Source organism: Procambarus clarkii, chromosome 58, assembly GCF_040958095.1.
Source record: "Procambarus clarkii isolate CNS0578487 chromosome 58, FALCON_Pclarkii_2.0, whole genome shotgun sequence".
Taxonomy (NCBI): domain Eukaryota; kingdom Metazoa; phylum Arthropoda; class Malacostraca; order Decapoda; family Cambaridae; genus Procambarus; species Procambarus clarkii.
This window is the reverse complement of record NC_091207.1, coordinates 9,825,242-9,839,779: the sequence shown is the minus strand read 5'-3', so window position 1 is coordinate 9,839,779 and position 14,538 is coordinate 9,825,242. Positions and strand designations below refer to the sequence as shown.

Genomic DNA, 14,538 nt, shown 5'->3' with positions numbered 1-14,538 from the left:
CAAATTAATTAAATGAAAACATTGTAAATGTTAACATAAATTGTGTGTTTCTCCCACTAATTCTGCATTACTGGCAGGTGGAGTATCCAGTTGAGACACGCTTGCAGCATCGCCATTAACAACGAGGCAACACTAGCCACAGGCAAGTGTGTAGAGAATTTGCTGGGTTTTTGATAACCACACTTATTACTACAATTAGGAATAATCTAACCAGCTAAGAGAGAACATATTTACTATCCCCATTCAGATAGTACACGGATTTTAAAGAATTCAATTCCCGGTAATCAATTAACTCAGTTTACATAAACTTTTAATATAATTTTATTTAATAATTACAATGCCTGTTCTATCTGAATTCTAACACTATAAAAAACCATGTGGGAATTGTGTGGAAATTTAAGTAGCCTATGGTATAGGCTATTTACAGTCCACTCAAACTTAATTCGAATATACTTAAATATACAGTCCACTTACTAAAAATAAAATAAATACATAAATTTAGTCACATAATCCCAAACTGGCTCCTTCAACAGAGGCAAGGAAGGTCTGAGGGATGGTGGAGATAATCTGGTGGGAAAGCCACAAGAAAGGTACAAAACAACAACACAAGGAACTGTTTGGACACCATTTGCAATACTGAATCAAACTATGTACACACACTGATATTCTGATAAAGAAAGAGATCTAGGTGTGGTTCTAGACAGAAAACTATCACCTGAGGACCACATTAAGAACATTGTGTGAGAAGCCTAAAAGTAGTCACTACACTTTCTAATTTCGGAATTGCTTTTAAATACATGGATGGAGAAATACTAAAGAAATTGTTCACGACTTTTGTTAAGCCCAAGCTAGAATATGCAGCGGTTGTATGGTGCTCATATCTTAAGAAGCACATCAACAAACTGGAAAAGGTGCAAAGACATGCTACTAAGTGGCTCCCAGAACTGAAGGTCAAGAGCTATGAGGAAAGGTTAGAGGCATTAAATATGCCAAAACTAGAAGATAGAAGAAAAAGGGGTAATATGATCACTACGTACAAAATAGTAACAGGAACTGATAAAATTAATAGGGAAGAATTCCTGAGACCCGGAACTTCAAGAACAAGAGGTCATAGATTTAAACTAACTAAACAAAGCTGCCGAAGAAATATAAGAAAATTCACTTTCACAAACAGAGTGGTAGACGGTTGGAACAAGTTAGGTGAGACGGTGGTGGAGGCCAGGACCGTCAGTAGTTTCAAAGCGTTATATGACAAAGAATGTTGGGAAGACAGGACACCATGAACGTAGCTCTCATCCTGTAACTACACTTAGGTAATTACCACCAACACAGAACAACAACACCACTATGCAGCACAAACATTGTGTCAAACACGTAATCGACCATTATTGGAGCAAAGACCAGACTGTTCCAACACCAATGTTTGGCAAATATATGTCTCGAGACCGATTTGCGATAATCCTCAGGTGTCTTCACTTTGCAAATGATGAAGGCCGGAATGATGATGATAGACTTTGGAAGGTAAGGCACGTCCTGAATGAACTTATCGGAAAGTACAAGGATGTCTACGTACCAGCTCAGAAGCTGGTGATGGACAAATCCCTTGTGCTTTTCGAAGGACATCTTGCCTTCAAGCAGTATATTCCCTCTAAATGCCACCGATTTGGATTGAAATTCTTTGTACTCTGTGACTGTGAAACAGGAATGGTGTTACACATGATAATGTATACGGGTACAATTGTAGACATTCCTGCTAATGACCAACATGGCTTCTCGGGTAGTGTTGTGAAGGCACTGCTTGCACCATATCTGAACAAGGGCCACATATTATACACATAACTATTATACCAGTCCCTTGCTAACTAGGTTCTTGCTTGATAATAGAACTGGGGTGTGTGGCACAGTGAAGGCAAAACAAAGAGAAATGCCAGTGTTTCCAGGTGCTATGCAGGTTGGTGATTGCGAGCTCAGGAAAACAGGTGGAATACTTTCAGTGCGGTGGAAAGACAGGCGTGAAGTGACCATGTTGACCACCATTCACGCTGGAACAATGCTGGACAGTGGCAAGGTGAACAGAACCACAAGAGAAATAATCTATAAGCCAGATTGTGTCTTGGACTATAACATCAACATGCGTTTGGTGGATAAATGTAATATGATGGTGGGGGCAGTAGAGTGTGTACGGAAAACAGTGAAGTAGACCAAGAAAATGTTTTTCCACCTTGTTGACGTAACAATGCTGAACAGTTGCAGTATGTATCTTGTCAAATCATCCCATCACCAACACAAATGTTTGAAGGAGGGCATGAGAATGAATTTAGGGATATACCTATAACATGTGACATAATCAGGAAGAACATTGACAAACTAAAAGACTCAAAAGCCTCAGGTGTGGATGGAATCTAATCCAGTGTTAAAGGAACTGGCTAAAGAACTATGCCTACCATTGAAACTACTTTTCACAAAATCTCTGGACCAAGGGGTAGTCTCCCTAAATTGGAAATATGTAAATGTCACCCTTATTTTAAAAGAGGCAGAAAGAGCTCAGCAGAAAACTACCAGCCGATTAGCTTGACATCACACATCTGCAAGCTCATTGAGAGAATCTTCAGGGAGGAAATCAGTCACCCTCTTTCAGTGAAGAACCTTGTACAATCGGCACAACATGGGTTACTTAAAAACAGGTCTTGTCTTACAAACTTGCTCACATTTTTGGAAATGGTAACCAGCTACTCAGACACAAGCCTTCTGGTGGATGTGGTACACATGGATTTTGCTAAAGCCTTTGATAAGGTACCACATGATAGACTAGCAAGGAAATTACAGGCACATGGAATAAATGGTAAAATATTAGAATGGATAACATAATGGTTGAGGGAAAGAAAACAAAGGGTCGTGCTAAATGGGAATGAATCAGAATGGAGAAATGGGAAAAGTGGGGTACCACAGGGATCCATTTTGGGGCCAACCCTTTTTGTCATGTACATCAATGGCATGGACGACAACATTACAAACCACATCATCAAATTTGCAGATGACACCGATTTATGGTACAGTTGGAAATGATAATGATATTGAAGCCTTACAAAGGGATTTACCTGAACTCCACAAATGGTCAGATGACTGGCAAAAGCTTTTTAATATCAACAAATGCAAGACCATGCATGAGGGGCATAACACTCCATGCCACAATTATCAAATTAATAGCATTACATTACAGCACATTGATGAAGAAAAGGACCTTGAAGTCAAAACCCACCACTCTCTAAAAGTTGCATAACAGGTGGGAGCAGCAGACAGAAAAGCTAACCAAACCATTGGAATAATCAAGTGTACTTTTGACTGAACCACTTTGCTCCGTCAACCAAGAAAACTCGGTCGTTAGGAAACTGCACCAACTGAGAAAACACCTTTTGAATGTTTTGTATTCATTCAAAATGCGTGCGTGGCAGGTTGTGTATGAAATGAATTCTTGAGACCTCCAGTGAGGGGCAGCCATCTTGGAAAAAATTCCCAGAATGTCCAAGGGCTGCTGGCTGGGTTAGTACTGAGTGAGCAAACATGGGTGGTGCACGCGCCTCTGGCTCCCAAACACCTATCCGACGCGGTGTTGAAAGATCGCTCTCTGTTGGTGAAATTCAGGCCTTATTGTTTGAAGAACATAAGGGTCATGATATTGATGAAGCTAGGTGCAATAAGGACCTAACACTAAAGGTCGGATGCAAGTGATACAGCAGCGATAAAGAGGATACAGCAAGAGTATCCAGTTGTAGCTCTGAGCGCCACCCTTGCCCACCCATGCCATCTCCAATTTTTATAGATGATACATAGATGAATCGCTTTCTGGGTTCAGTGATGATGCATCTGATACAAGTAGCATAGATGAACAGTGTTAGCGGCATATATAGTGGTGTTTTCCACAGATATTTTCAAGAATAGCTGAATCTCTTCCAGAATGACTGAATCTCTTCCAGCGAGGGACCTTACAAAGTGATCTTTTCAAGACTACCTTACAAAGCAAACTTTTCAAGACTACCTCACAAATTAATCCTTTCCTATAATCTTTTTAAGACTATCTTACGCTTTACAAGCTTGGCTACATATCACCTACAGGTACTAAAGCCAAGGGCGTACGTGAGTGCGCTATTTGCAAGCGCACAGAATGAAGAAACAGGAAGCGAAAATCTATCTGTACCTGCTGCAACAAGAGCGAAGTCGCGCTGTGTACCATGTTCTGCTTCATTGATTATCACTCACTTCCGAAGTACTGAGCATGTAATACAGTGTGTTATTGTGTAAATAGTCTGTGAAACTGTTCATATTGTAATTTTAGTGAATTTTGAACAAGTAATATTGCAACAATAAACAATAAAGTGTTCACAACCGAGCCTGAGAAGCTCCCATTGTTAGAAGAGGAGATGAGCCAAGATGAGAGACTAACGGATATAGAAGTGACAGCAGAGGAGGTAATGAAACTGGGCAACAACAACATACTAGATAAAACTAAAGCAGTTGGACCAGACAATGTATCACCATGGATACTAAAAGAGGCAACGCAGGCCATCAGTGTGCCTCTAACAAGAATCTATAATGAGTCACTTATGAAGGGAGAGTTGCCAAGTTGCTGGAAGAACACTTAACTACAGACCAGTATCACTGACAAGCATTCCCTGTAAAGTACAGTACTTAAAAGAATAATCAGGTTAAGACTGGTTACTTACCTAGAGAACATTAGGTATGTAAACAAACACCAACATGGATTCAGAAAAAGAAATCATGACTAACAAACCTTCTGAAAGTCTATTATAAAGTAACAAGAATAAGGCAGGACAGAGAAGGATGGACAGACTGCATATTTCTTAACTGCCAAAAAGCCTTTTACACAGTACCGCACAAGGAGACTGCTATTCAAACTTGAAAGGCTTACTTTCAAGCAGGAGCCAGAGAGTAACAAACAGGGGGCAAGAAGTCAGACTGGTGAATTGTAATGAGTGGAGTACCTCAAGAATCAATGCTGGGACCGGTTCTATTTCTAATATACGTGAACGACATGTTAACAGGAGTCGAGTCCTATATGTCAATGTTCGCGGATGATGCGAAATTAATGAGACGAGTTGTGACATGAGAATTGTAAGATACTCCAAGAGGACTTGACCAAGCTGTAGATATGGTCAAAGAAATGGATACTGGAGTTCAACTTGAGCAAATGTAAAGTTATGAAAAGGGGACTAGGTGACAGGAGACCAAATGGTCAGTACACAATGAAGGGAAACTATCTTTCTGTGATGATTCAAGAAAGGGACATGGGAGTGGACGTAACACCAAATCTAACTCCTGAGGCACATATAAATTGGATAACAACAGCAGCGTACTCTACGCTTGCAAAAGTTAGAAAGTCACTGAGAAACCTAATAAGAAGGCATTCAGAGCACTTTACACTGCCTACATGAGATCAGTCTTTGAGTATGCAGCCCCATCATGGAGCTCCCACCCAAAGAAACACATCAGGAAACTGGAAAAATTCAGAAATTTGTGAAAAGACTAGTCCTGGAGTTGCATGGGATAGGATATGAACCTGATGACGTTATAAAAAAAGGAGGGAGCGGGAAGATATGATAGCAGCATACAAAATACTTAGGCAGATTGACAGATTGGAAATAGACAAAATGTTCACATGGAATACCAGCAGAACAAGGAAACATGGGTGGAAGCTGGAAACTCAGATGAGTCATAGAGAAGTTAGAAAGTTTTTAGCGTGAGAGTAGTGGGTAAATGGAATGAACTAAAGGAGCACATTGTGGAAGCAAACACTATTCATAGCTTTAAAACTAGGTATGATAGAGAAGAAGGACAGGAAGCATTGCTTTAAACAACCGAAGGCTGGAAAGCAGGATCCAAGAGCCAATGCTCGATCCTACGGGCACAAATAGGTTCGGTGAGTACAGTGGAATCACCTAACCAACTACTGTAACTACAACTCACCCTAACTACTGGACCTCATACAAGAACTGAAGCACATACACTACCCAGGGCAGACCTTTTTCAAGGAAAAAACCTTCGAAACCTTCTCAAGGGAAGGTAACCCTGACAGGTACAATGCCAGCGACAATCATAAAATACAACCCTGACCACACGCAGCCAAGGTGAACAAGTGATCAAGGTGCACACAACAAATCGGAATAAACAATTCTGCATGTGAAGCCCCCTGCCCCCCCCCCTCTCCCAAAAGGATGGGAGGGGAGGGGGGAGCAGGGATGGATGGGCATCACTTAACTAAAAAGCTGGTGCCTGCAGAGGTGGGAAGAACCAGGAGGACCTGTGTATTGGCACAAAAGGTGAGCAAATGACTGGGCTAGCTACCTTGGACCCCTGGGATGTTGGGCTACCATTTGTAAGTGAGGATATGGAGCTAACTAGAAGTTGGATCTGAATGTGTACATAGTTCAAATCAGATTTGCAAATGTTGTCCAAGCAATTCTTTGTTTTGTCACACACTACCTTTCTGGTGGTTTTCCAATTATTTACTGTACCCCCAGACTTCCCTTGCTCGGTTCAGGGACGGACCAGATTTTAGTGTTGGACTGTTCCATTTGCTCGTGATTTAAGAGAGCCTGGTGTGGTGCTGGGATCTGGAAGACTCCATATGGGTAGGTTAAGAGGACCCATCAGAAAACAATATGTATAATGGAACATATGTTCATTATAATAAAACAAATTTAGCTGCCATACTTTCAGTTTCTACATAAATTAAGTAGCAGTAATTCAACCTGCCAGCAGGCCACACGGAGCTTATTACAAGAGTATATACCCTACCTGAGCAAGTGTGATGGGCAACTCCTTAGCTGGTGTATATGTGGGAGACCTTGGCTTGTGAGAATGAGGCCTTCGCTGACATAGGACACGGGTCACCATCACAAACACAATACAGTTCATCAGAAGCACACAACAGATGGGGCCTTTGAAAGAACAAACATCATTATTACTGTTTAAAAGAAATAATTTGTACTAAATACAGGTATTTACTGATGCTTTAACACTTAAACTGCACAAGTGTTAAAACTGAGTAACTTCCGCAAAATTGCGCAACACGTCATATGACATGTTGGAGTACTACGCAAGATTTAAATGACCCGCGGATACACGGGCTTCACCTCACCTTCATCAGGGCTCTTGTAAACAGACGCCATTAAAAAAAAATCGTAGGCCACATTCCCGGGAGTGAGGGGCCTCAGTACTGAGTGAGCCCCAAGGCTGGCGCACGCAGCATGAGCTCACAACACTGCTGTTCAGCTTGTGACCACAGCACTGCCTAAAAATGCCATAATATATATTTACATGCTTTTATTTAGCGATGATAGTATTACAGAAGACCCCTGACTGTGATAAAAATGACCAGGATTCTGATAATAGCAGAATTGTTGTGATAATTAGCGCTGTAATGGGGGGGGGGAGTAATCTTGGTGGGGAGGGAGGTAGCGTTATCTGCTGACTCTGTGTGACCACGTTTTACTGTCTGGACTCACTATACCAGCTTAGTGGTGCACTATGGTGAACGAAACATGCAGCTACTTATATATAACGTCTGTATATATTGAATAAAACCAAAAACAGTATGGTGGGAGGAGAATGGTAGCGAGTCAGGTGAGGTGAGGGAGGGAGGAAGTGACAGCCAGTGGCGGGCCACCATTGCCACTCAGCATACCAACTTAGTGGTTCTGTAACGCACGATTATATTACGTTGTTGGGTGATTAGATACACAGTGTTTAGTGAGTTTCCTATTTATTTAGTAGTCTTGGTTATAGTAGTCAGTCGTTGGTATTGTTGTAGATGTTAAGACAGAGCTTGGAGCAGAGCAGAGAGCTGAGTGAGGGCCGGAGTCGCAGAGTTCTATGAGGGAGAGCGTGGCGGCTCGATTGGGAATCGTGTCTAAACTCGATGAGGAGTGAGAGCGTTGTAGCTCAATGTGGTCGTAGTCTGCTGTCTGCTCTGTGCCAAAGCTGTAGTGTCTTGGGGTCGATTAAAACTGTACACACTGAGTGCTACATTCTTGTGCTTGAAGAGGTGAGGTACATCCAAAGCATCTGGACTGGAGTTATCTGACTCACTGTGGAAATTGTACTGTCGGCTATTCACTTTTTGCTTGCTTACATTCGGTGACTACACCTCAGCTTCCTAAAACCAGGATGGAAATAACGTTACTTGTAATTAGGGAAAGGATTCCCTAAATCCCTAAAAGGATTCCCTAAAAGGGAAAGGATCTTCTGTAATTAGTGCTAATTAGTTATGCCATTAAGCTAATGAGAGGCTGTAGTGAGTATATTGTTTGTACTCGCTACAGTTTGTTATGATGAACACAAATGTAGATACTTATATATAACGTATATATATAGTGTAATAACAGCAAGAGGAGAGTGGGGAGAAGCATTTTGGTGAGGGAGGTGACGACATCTGCATGATTTGTCATGCTGGGTAGGGGTGGCCACTATGATCTTTGGACATTATACCAGCTTAGATGAACAGTTATGGTGAACAGAACATGTAAATACTTATATATAATGTCTGTATATAGTGAATAAAAGCAAAAACAGTATGGTGGGAGGAGGATGTGGGCGAGTAAGGAGTCATTGAGGGAGGGAATGGCAGCGAGAGGCTGACTGGCAGATGTGGTGGCCACTCCTCGTTGCTTTTTGACTCACAATATCAACTTAGTGGTTCGTTATGGTGAACAAAACATGCAGATATTTATATATAACCTGTATATATAGTGTAATAACCGACAAAGTATTTGTTTATTGTTTTATGAACTCAATAATTGAATCAATAATATGCACACCATAATTTTGAGTACAGTGATGATTCACACATTTTATTATATAAATATATCATACTACACACTATCAAATAATATTACAGCAAAAAACAGAGAAAAATCAATCAGACACATTGAAATAATTAGGTAATTATATCTTTGTGGCCACTCCTGCCTGACAGCTGGAGCTGAGCAAACCGCCTCGGACGCATGCTGAGTCAGCGCCTGTTTTTTGCCAGACTTCCCCGCCCTATAGCTGGGCAAAATATGCCACTTACGATTTTCTTATTATTTTTCCCGGGATCAGGGAACACAAATTAACAGGTTAACCCTTAGACCGTGCAATACATATATAGATGATGTGAGTAACATTACTGATACCGCGCAATACATTAACCCTTTAACTGCGCAACGCGCCTGCAGGCCCAAGTCTGGGGTGCGCAACGCGCCTCCGGGTATTTGTATTTTTCACGTTCCTTTCAAACTCCCGCAGCTACATGGGGTTCACATCAGCTTCCTCTGGGCTCTTGTAAACAGACGCCATCTTTAAAAAAAATCGTGGTCCACATTCCCGGGTGTGGGATCCTCAGTAGTGTGTGAGCAACTAAGGCTGGCGAACGCAGTATGAGCGCACAGTACTGCTGTTCAGCATGTGACCACAGCATCGCCTAATAATGTCAAAATATATATATAACTTGTATTATTTAGCCATGATAGTGTTATAGAAGAGCCTGAGTGTGATAATGACTGTGTACAATGTTCAAATATCAGTGATTCAATGCTGTTTACGATGTTCACAGCGTCCACAACACCACAGCATTATTTCGTTCATCTAGGAATCTTAAACGACTTTTTATGTTCCTTTTCAAAATAAACTTGTTATAAATTATACATTTACAGGAATTAGTGACCAGGATTGTGGTTATAATTAACGTTATGCGTAGTATTGTGGAAGGAGAAAATTTGGTGAGGGAGAGAATTGAGGTAGCCTCACTGTGTGGCAGCCACTCTTGTTTTGCTCACCACACTAGCTTCGTGGTTGGCTATGGGGAACACCCATGTACATGGGTACATACAGTGTGTGTGTGTATAGTGTAATAACCACATCAGGAGTATGCTGAGAGGAGCTATTTTGGTGAGGGAAGTGACGTCGTAATCGTAGCGTCATCTGCTGTCTGCTGTGTGATTTCTCACGCAGTGTATGGTGGCCACTGTACTGTTTGGAGACAATACTGGCTTACTTGCATAGTTCTGGTAAATAAAACATGTAGATAGGTATATATAACATGTGTAAATAGTGTAATAAAAACAATAACAGTATGGTGGGAGGAGGAATGTTGGCGAGTAAAATGTTGGGAGTGAGGGAGGGCTGGCTGGGTGTGGCTGCTCACACTCGCGGTGTTCTGAGTGTGTTGATGGTGAATGTATATAGTGTGTGACAGTGTATAGTTTGTAAATATGTTGTAAATATACATAAATGAACATGAAACATTGGTGTGAATAACTATAAGTGGGAGGAGCAATGTTGGCGAATACAATGTTGGTGGTGTGAGGGAGGGCTGGCTGGGTGTGGCTACTCACACTCGCGGTGTTCTGAGTGTGTTGATGGTGAATGTATATAGTGTGTGACAGTGTATAGTTTGTAAATAGATTGTATATATACATAAATTAGCATGATACATGGTAAATATGTGCAACGTATGTGTACACAAGTGTCATGCACGTAACACAGTGTCCTTGGACAGTACGGATGTTTTACTGCCATAATATAGTGTACGTGTTCATTATACATAGAATTAGCACGTAAAAAAAATTAAATGTATTTGGAACTGTGCGCAAAAAATGAACAAAAATATATTCGTGGCAACTCGCACAGCCCTGCCCCTGGCGCCCTACTGGCCCCGGGAGCATACGTCTTGGGCGAACAGGGAATGATGACATCACGTGCCAACTTACGAACCCCATAGCAGCCAAAGTAAGTACAAGTTCAAATTTTTTTGACATACCCATACTGAGGGAAGGGTTTTTGACACTTTAAAAAACAAAAGAATTTTTTCAAGTTATTTTATTTCCTGTGCACTGGGGGGGGGGGGGGGGTGTTATTTTTATAGGCCGTGCAGTTAAAGGGTTAATAGCTGTTTTAGTGTCCAGCGCTTTAATTTAAATGCCCCGCGAGTGATAGGGGCACCTATAGTGCAGCCACGACCGATAGTTGACAGACACCACTTAGAAAAAAAATCGTGACCAACATTCCTGGGTGTGAGAGCCTCAGTACTGAGTAAGCCACCAAGGCTGACGCACGCAGCATGAGCGCACAGCACTGCTGTTCAGCTTGTGACCACAGCATCACCTAAAAATGTCAAAATATATAGGTACATGCTAATATTTATCAATGATAGTATTACAAAAAGACCCCTGACTGAGATAAAACTGACCAGGATTCTAATAATAGCAGGATTGTGGTGATATTTAGCACTGTGCTCCATGGTGGGAGGAGTAATGCTGAGGGAGGGAGGGTGGTGGTGTCGTCTTCTGACTGTGTGTAATTACCTAAGTGTAGTTACAGGATGAGAGCTACACTCGTGGTGTCCCGTCTCCCCAGCACTCTTTGTCATATAATGCTTTGAAATTACTGACAGTTTTGGCCTCTACAACCTTCTCATTTAACTTTAGTTAAGTGTGGCCACCTTTTATTGACTGGATTTACCATACCAGCTTAGTGGTTTGCTATGGTAAACACAAATGTAGATATTTATATATAATGTGAGTATAGAGTGCAATAACCGCAATAGGAGTATGTCAGGAGCTGCCATATTGGTGAGGGAGGTGTGTCATCGGCATGCATATGGTGTTTATTAAAAAAAAATATATATAAAATAAAATGTTTATTCAGGTAAGGTACATACATACAAGAGATTTTACATAATTTGATCGATTTATAGATGGAGCTAGTACATACAATGCCTAAAGCCACTATTACACAAAACGTTTTGGGCAGGAAAAACATTAATGACTAAAACTTAATACTAATTGAGTATAAAGAATAAAAAGTGTTGAGAACAAATAAAAATAAAGATAGAAAAGGGGGAAACATGGCTGAAAATGCAGCACAAATACAATTAGGTCGACAAACAGCGTTTAAGAAAACAGACATGGGTTGACAATAGGGGGGTAAGGTAGGTTACAGGGAATTTATTAGGTAGTGCTTCGTTTTTATCTTAAACTGGTTGAGAGAGGTACAGTCTTTAACATGGTTGGGAAGGTCATTCCACATTCTGGGTCCCTTGATTTGTAGAGCATTTCTAGTATGATTAAGTCGTACTCTTGGAATATCAAAACTGAATTTATTTCTGGTGTGGTGCTCATGGGATCTGTTACAACCTTCAATGAACCTTCAACAACCTTCAACCTTCAATATTGGTGGCCACTATGGTCTTTGGGCACCATACCAGCTTATTTGTACAGGTATGGTGAATAAAACATGTAGATACTTATATATAATGTGTGTATATAGCGTAATAACACCACAAACAGTATTGTTGGAGGAGAAATATTAGTGTGTCTGGCCTTGAACCAGTGACGGCAGAAGCCACCAGCTGACTGTGTGTGTAGTTACGTCTTTTATTGCTTGATCTCACCATACAAGCTTAGATGTACAGTTATGGTGAACAAAACATGTAGATACTTATATTTAATGTCTGTGTATAGTGAATAAAAGCAAAAACAGTATGTTGGAGGAGTATGTTGGCGATTGAGGAGGTGAGTGAGGGAGTGGTGGCGAGTGGCTGACTGGCTGGTGAGTGAAGGCCACTCTTCGTTGCTTTTTGACTCACTGTACCAACTTAGTGGTTCGTTATGGTGAACAAAACATGCAGATACGTATGTAATAAATAAATAAAATAATAAATATGTTTATTCAGGTAAGGTACATACTTACATACAAGTGATGTTACATTAATGGATTGATATATAGATAGAGCTAGTACATACAATGCCTAAAGCCACTATTACGCAATGCGTTTCGGGCAATATAACATGTATATAACATGTGTATATAGTGTAATAACAGCAAAACTATTTGTTTATTGTCTTATGAACATAATAATTGAATCACTAATACAAACACAATTTTGAGTATAGCAATGGTTCACACAATTTATTATATAAATATATCATAGTACACACTATTCAATAATATTTCTGCAAAAAAAAAAAAAGAAAAAAACAATCAGAGACATTGAAATAATTAGGTAATAATATCTTTGTGGCAACCTCCCCACCTGACAGCTGGGGCAGAGCAGACCTAGTCTGGCTCCTGCTCTGTCAACGCCTCTTTTTTTGCCAGACTTCCCCGGCCTATTGCGGCCAAAATGTCACCTACGATTTTTTTGTTATTTTTTCCGTGATCAGGGAACACAAATAAACACTTTTATAAGACTAAACAATTTGTTGGATTTTTTTTGTTGCGCCTGTGGGTGTTGAAGGCAAAAAGGCCCTTAGCGGTTTAAGGGTTAAGAAGAATTTTTTTTTTTGTTATGCGCCTGTGGGTGACAAAGGTCAATTAGCCCTTAGTCTTTTTTAATTAGCCCAATTTAACAAGGGTTAAAGGGCACAATACATATATAGCTGGAGTGAGTAAACATTGCAAGACAGCGCACCACAGCTATGTGTGGTTGGGAGTACCACGTAAGATTTAAAAGTTCCGTGGCTACATGGGTTCACATCAGCTTCCTCAGGGCTCTTGTAAACCAGACGTCATTTAAAAAAAAATTGTGGGCAACATTCCCGGGCACACACAGCATGAGCTCATAGCACTACTGTTCAACTTGTGACCACAGAATCACCTTAAAAAACACCGTTGAATGTAATGAAACAACATTTTCTGGGTGAGACCCGGAGGGTCCCAGGAGCTAACCGGGCTGATATGAATGTATTAGACCCTGGCATTAGTTAATGCGCATGGAGTTCTAGGTCTACTGGGGGACCACGAGCCAGAACCTGGCCCCCCATCAGAGAGGAATGAGGAGCAATGGCCTATAGAAGCCCTGTGTGGTTGGAAGCATTCTGTCTACCATAGACCAGGTCAGGCACCCAGAAAGGTAAGCGCCTCAAAACAAACCGCTATTAAGCAAATCCACAAAGGCCATGATGAGGGGTTATAACCTACACCTGGGATGATCCCAGACGTGCCTTAGTCGACTGTGCCCCGACATGGTAAAAGAATTGCAACCTGGAGTGCTACTGCCCTCAAGAGGATCCCACAGCTTCACGGAAGCACAACTGGGGTTTCACACAATTCCCCCTCGCACCCGGGCTCTGTCAACCAGATGTTCTACCTCTATGCCCATACTTTTTCTCCATGCAATTGGGGTGCATGGGGGAATTGTGTAAAACCCCGGGTGTGCTTCAGAGACACTGAGGGATCCTCGTGAGGGCAGTAGCACTCCAGGTTGCTATTCTTTTACTATGTGGTGGCACAATTGACTAAGGCGCATCTAGGATTATCCTGGGCTAGGTTCGAACCCTGATCATGGCCCTTGTGGATTTGTTCATTTGATATATCACGCTACTGTGATTTCTGTGTGTATTGAAGTAATGCCTTAGAGGTAGAACATCTGGTTGACAGAGCTCGAGTGCATGGGGGGAATTGTGCAAAACTCCGGTTTGTGTCTCGGAGAGGCTGCGGGATCCTCGTGAGGGCAGTAGCACTCCAGGTTGTAATTCTTTT

General features: G+C 41.3%; 1 protein-coding gene across 1 annotated transcript in view; it reads right to left on the bottom strand.

Annotated features, from left to right (window-relative positions):
- The window catches only part of LOC123767978 (uncharacterized), a 268,631-nt gene that overhangs the window by 12,500 nt on the left and 241,593 nt on the right, over positions 1–14,538 (bottom strand). Inside the window, exon 26 of the mRNA XM_069306497.1 lies at positions 6,814–6,956. Within this exon, the coding sequence (XP_069162598.1) occupies positions 6,814–6,956 (143 nt within the window). The remainder of the gene's footprint in view (positions 1–6,813; positions 6,957–14,538) is intronic.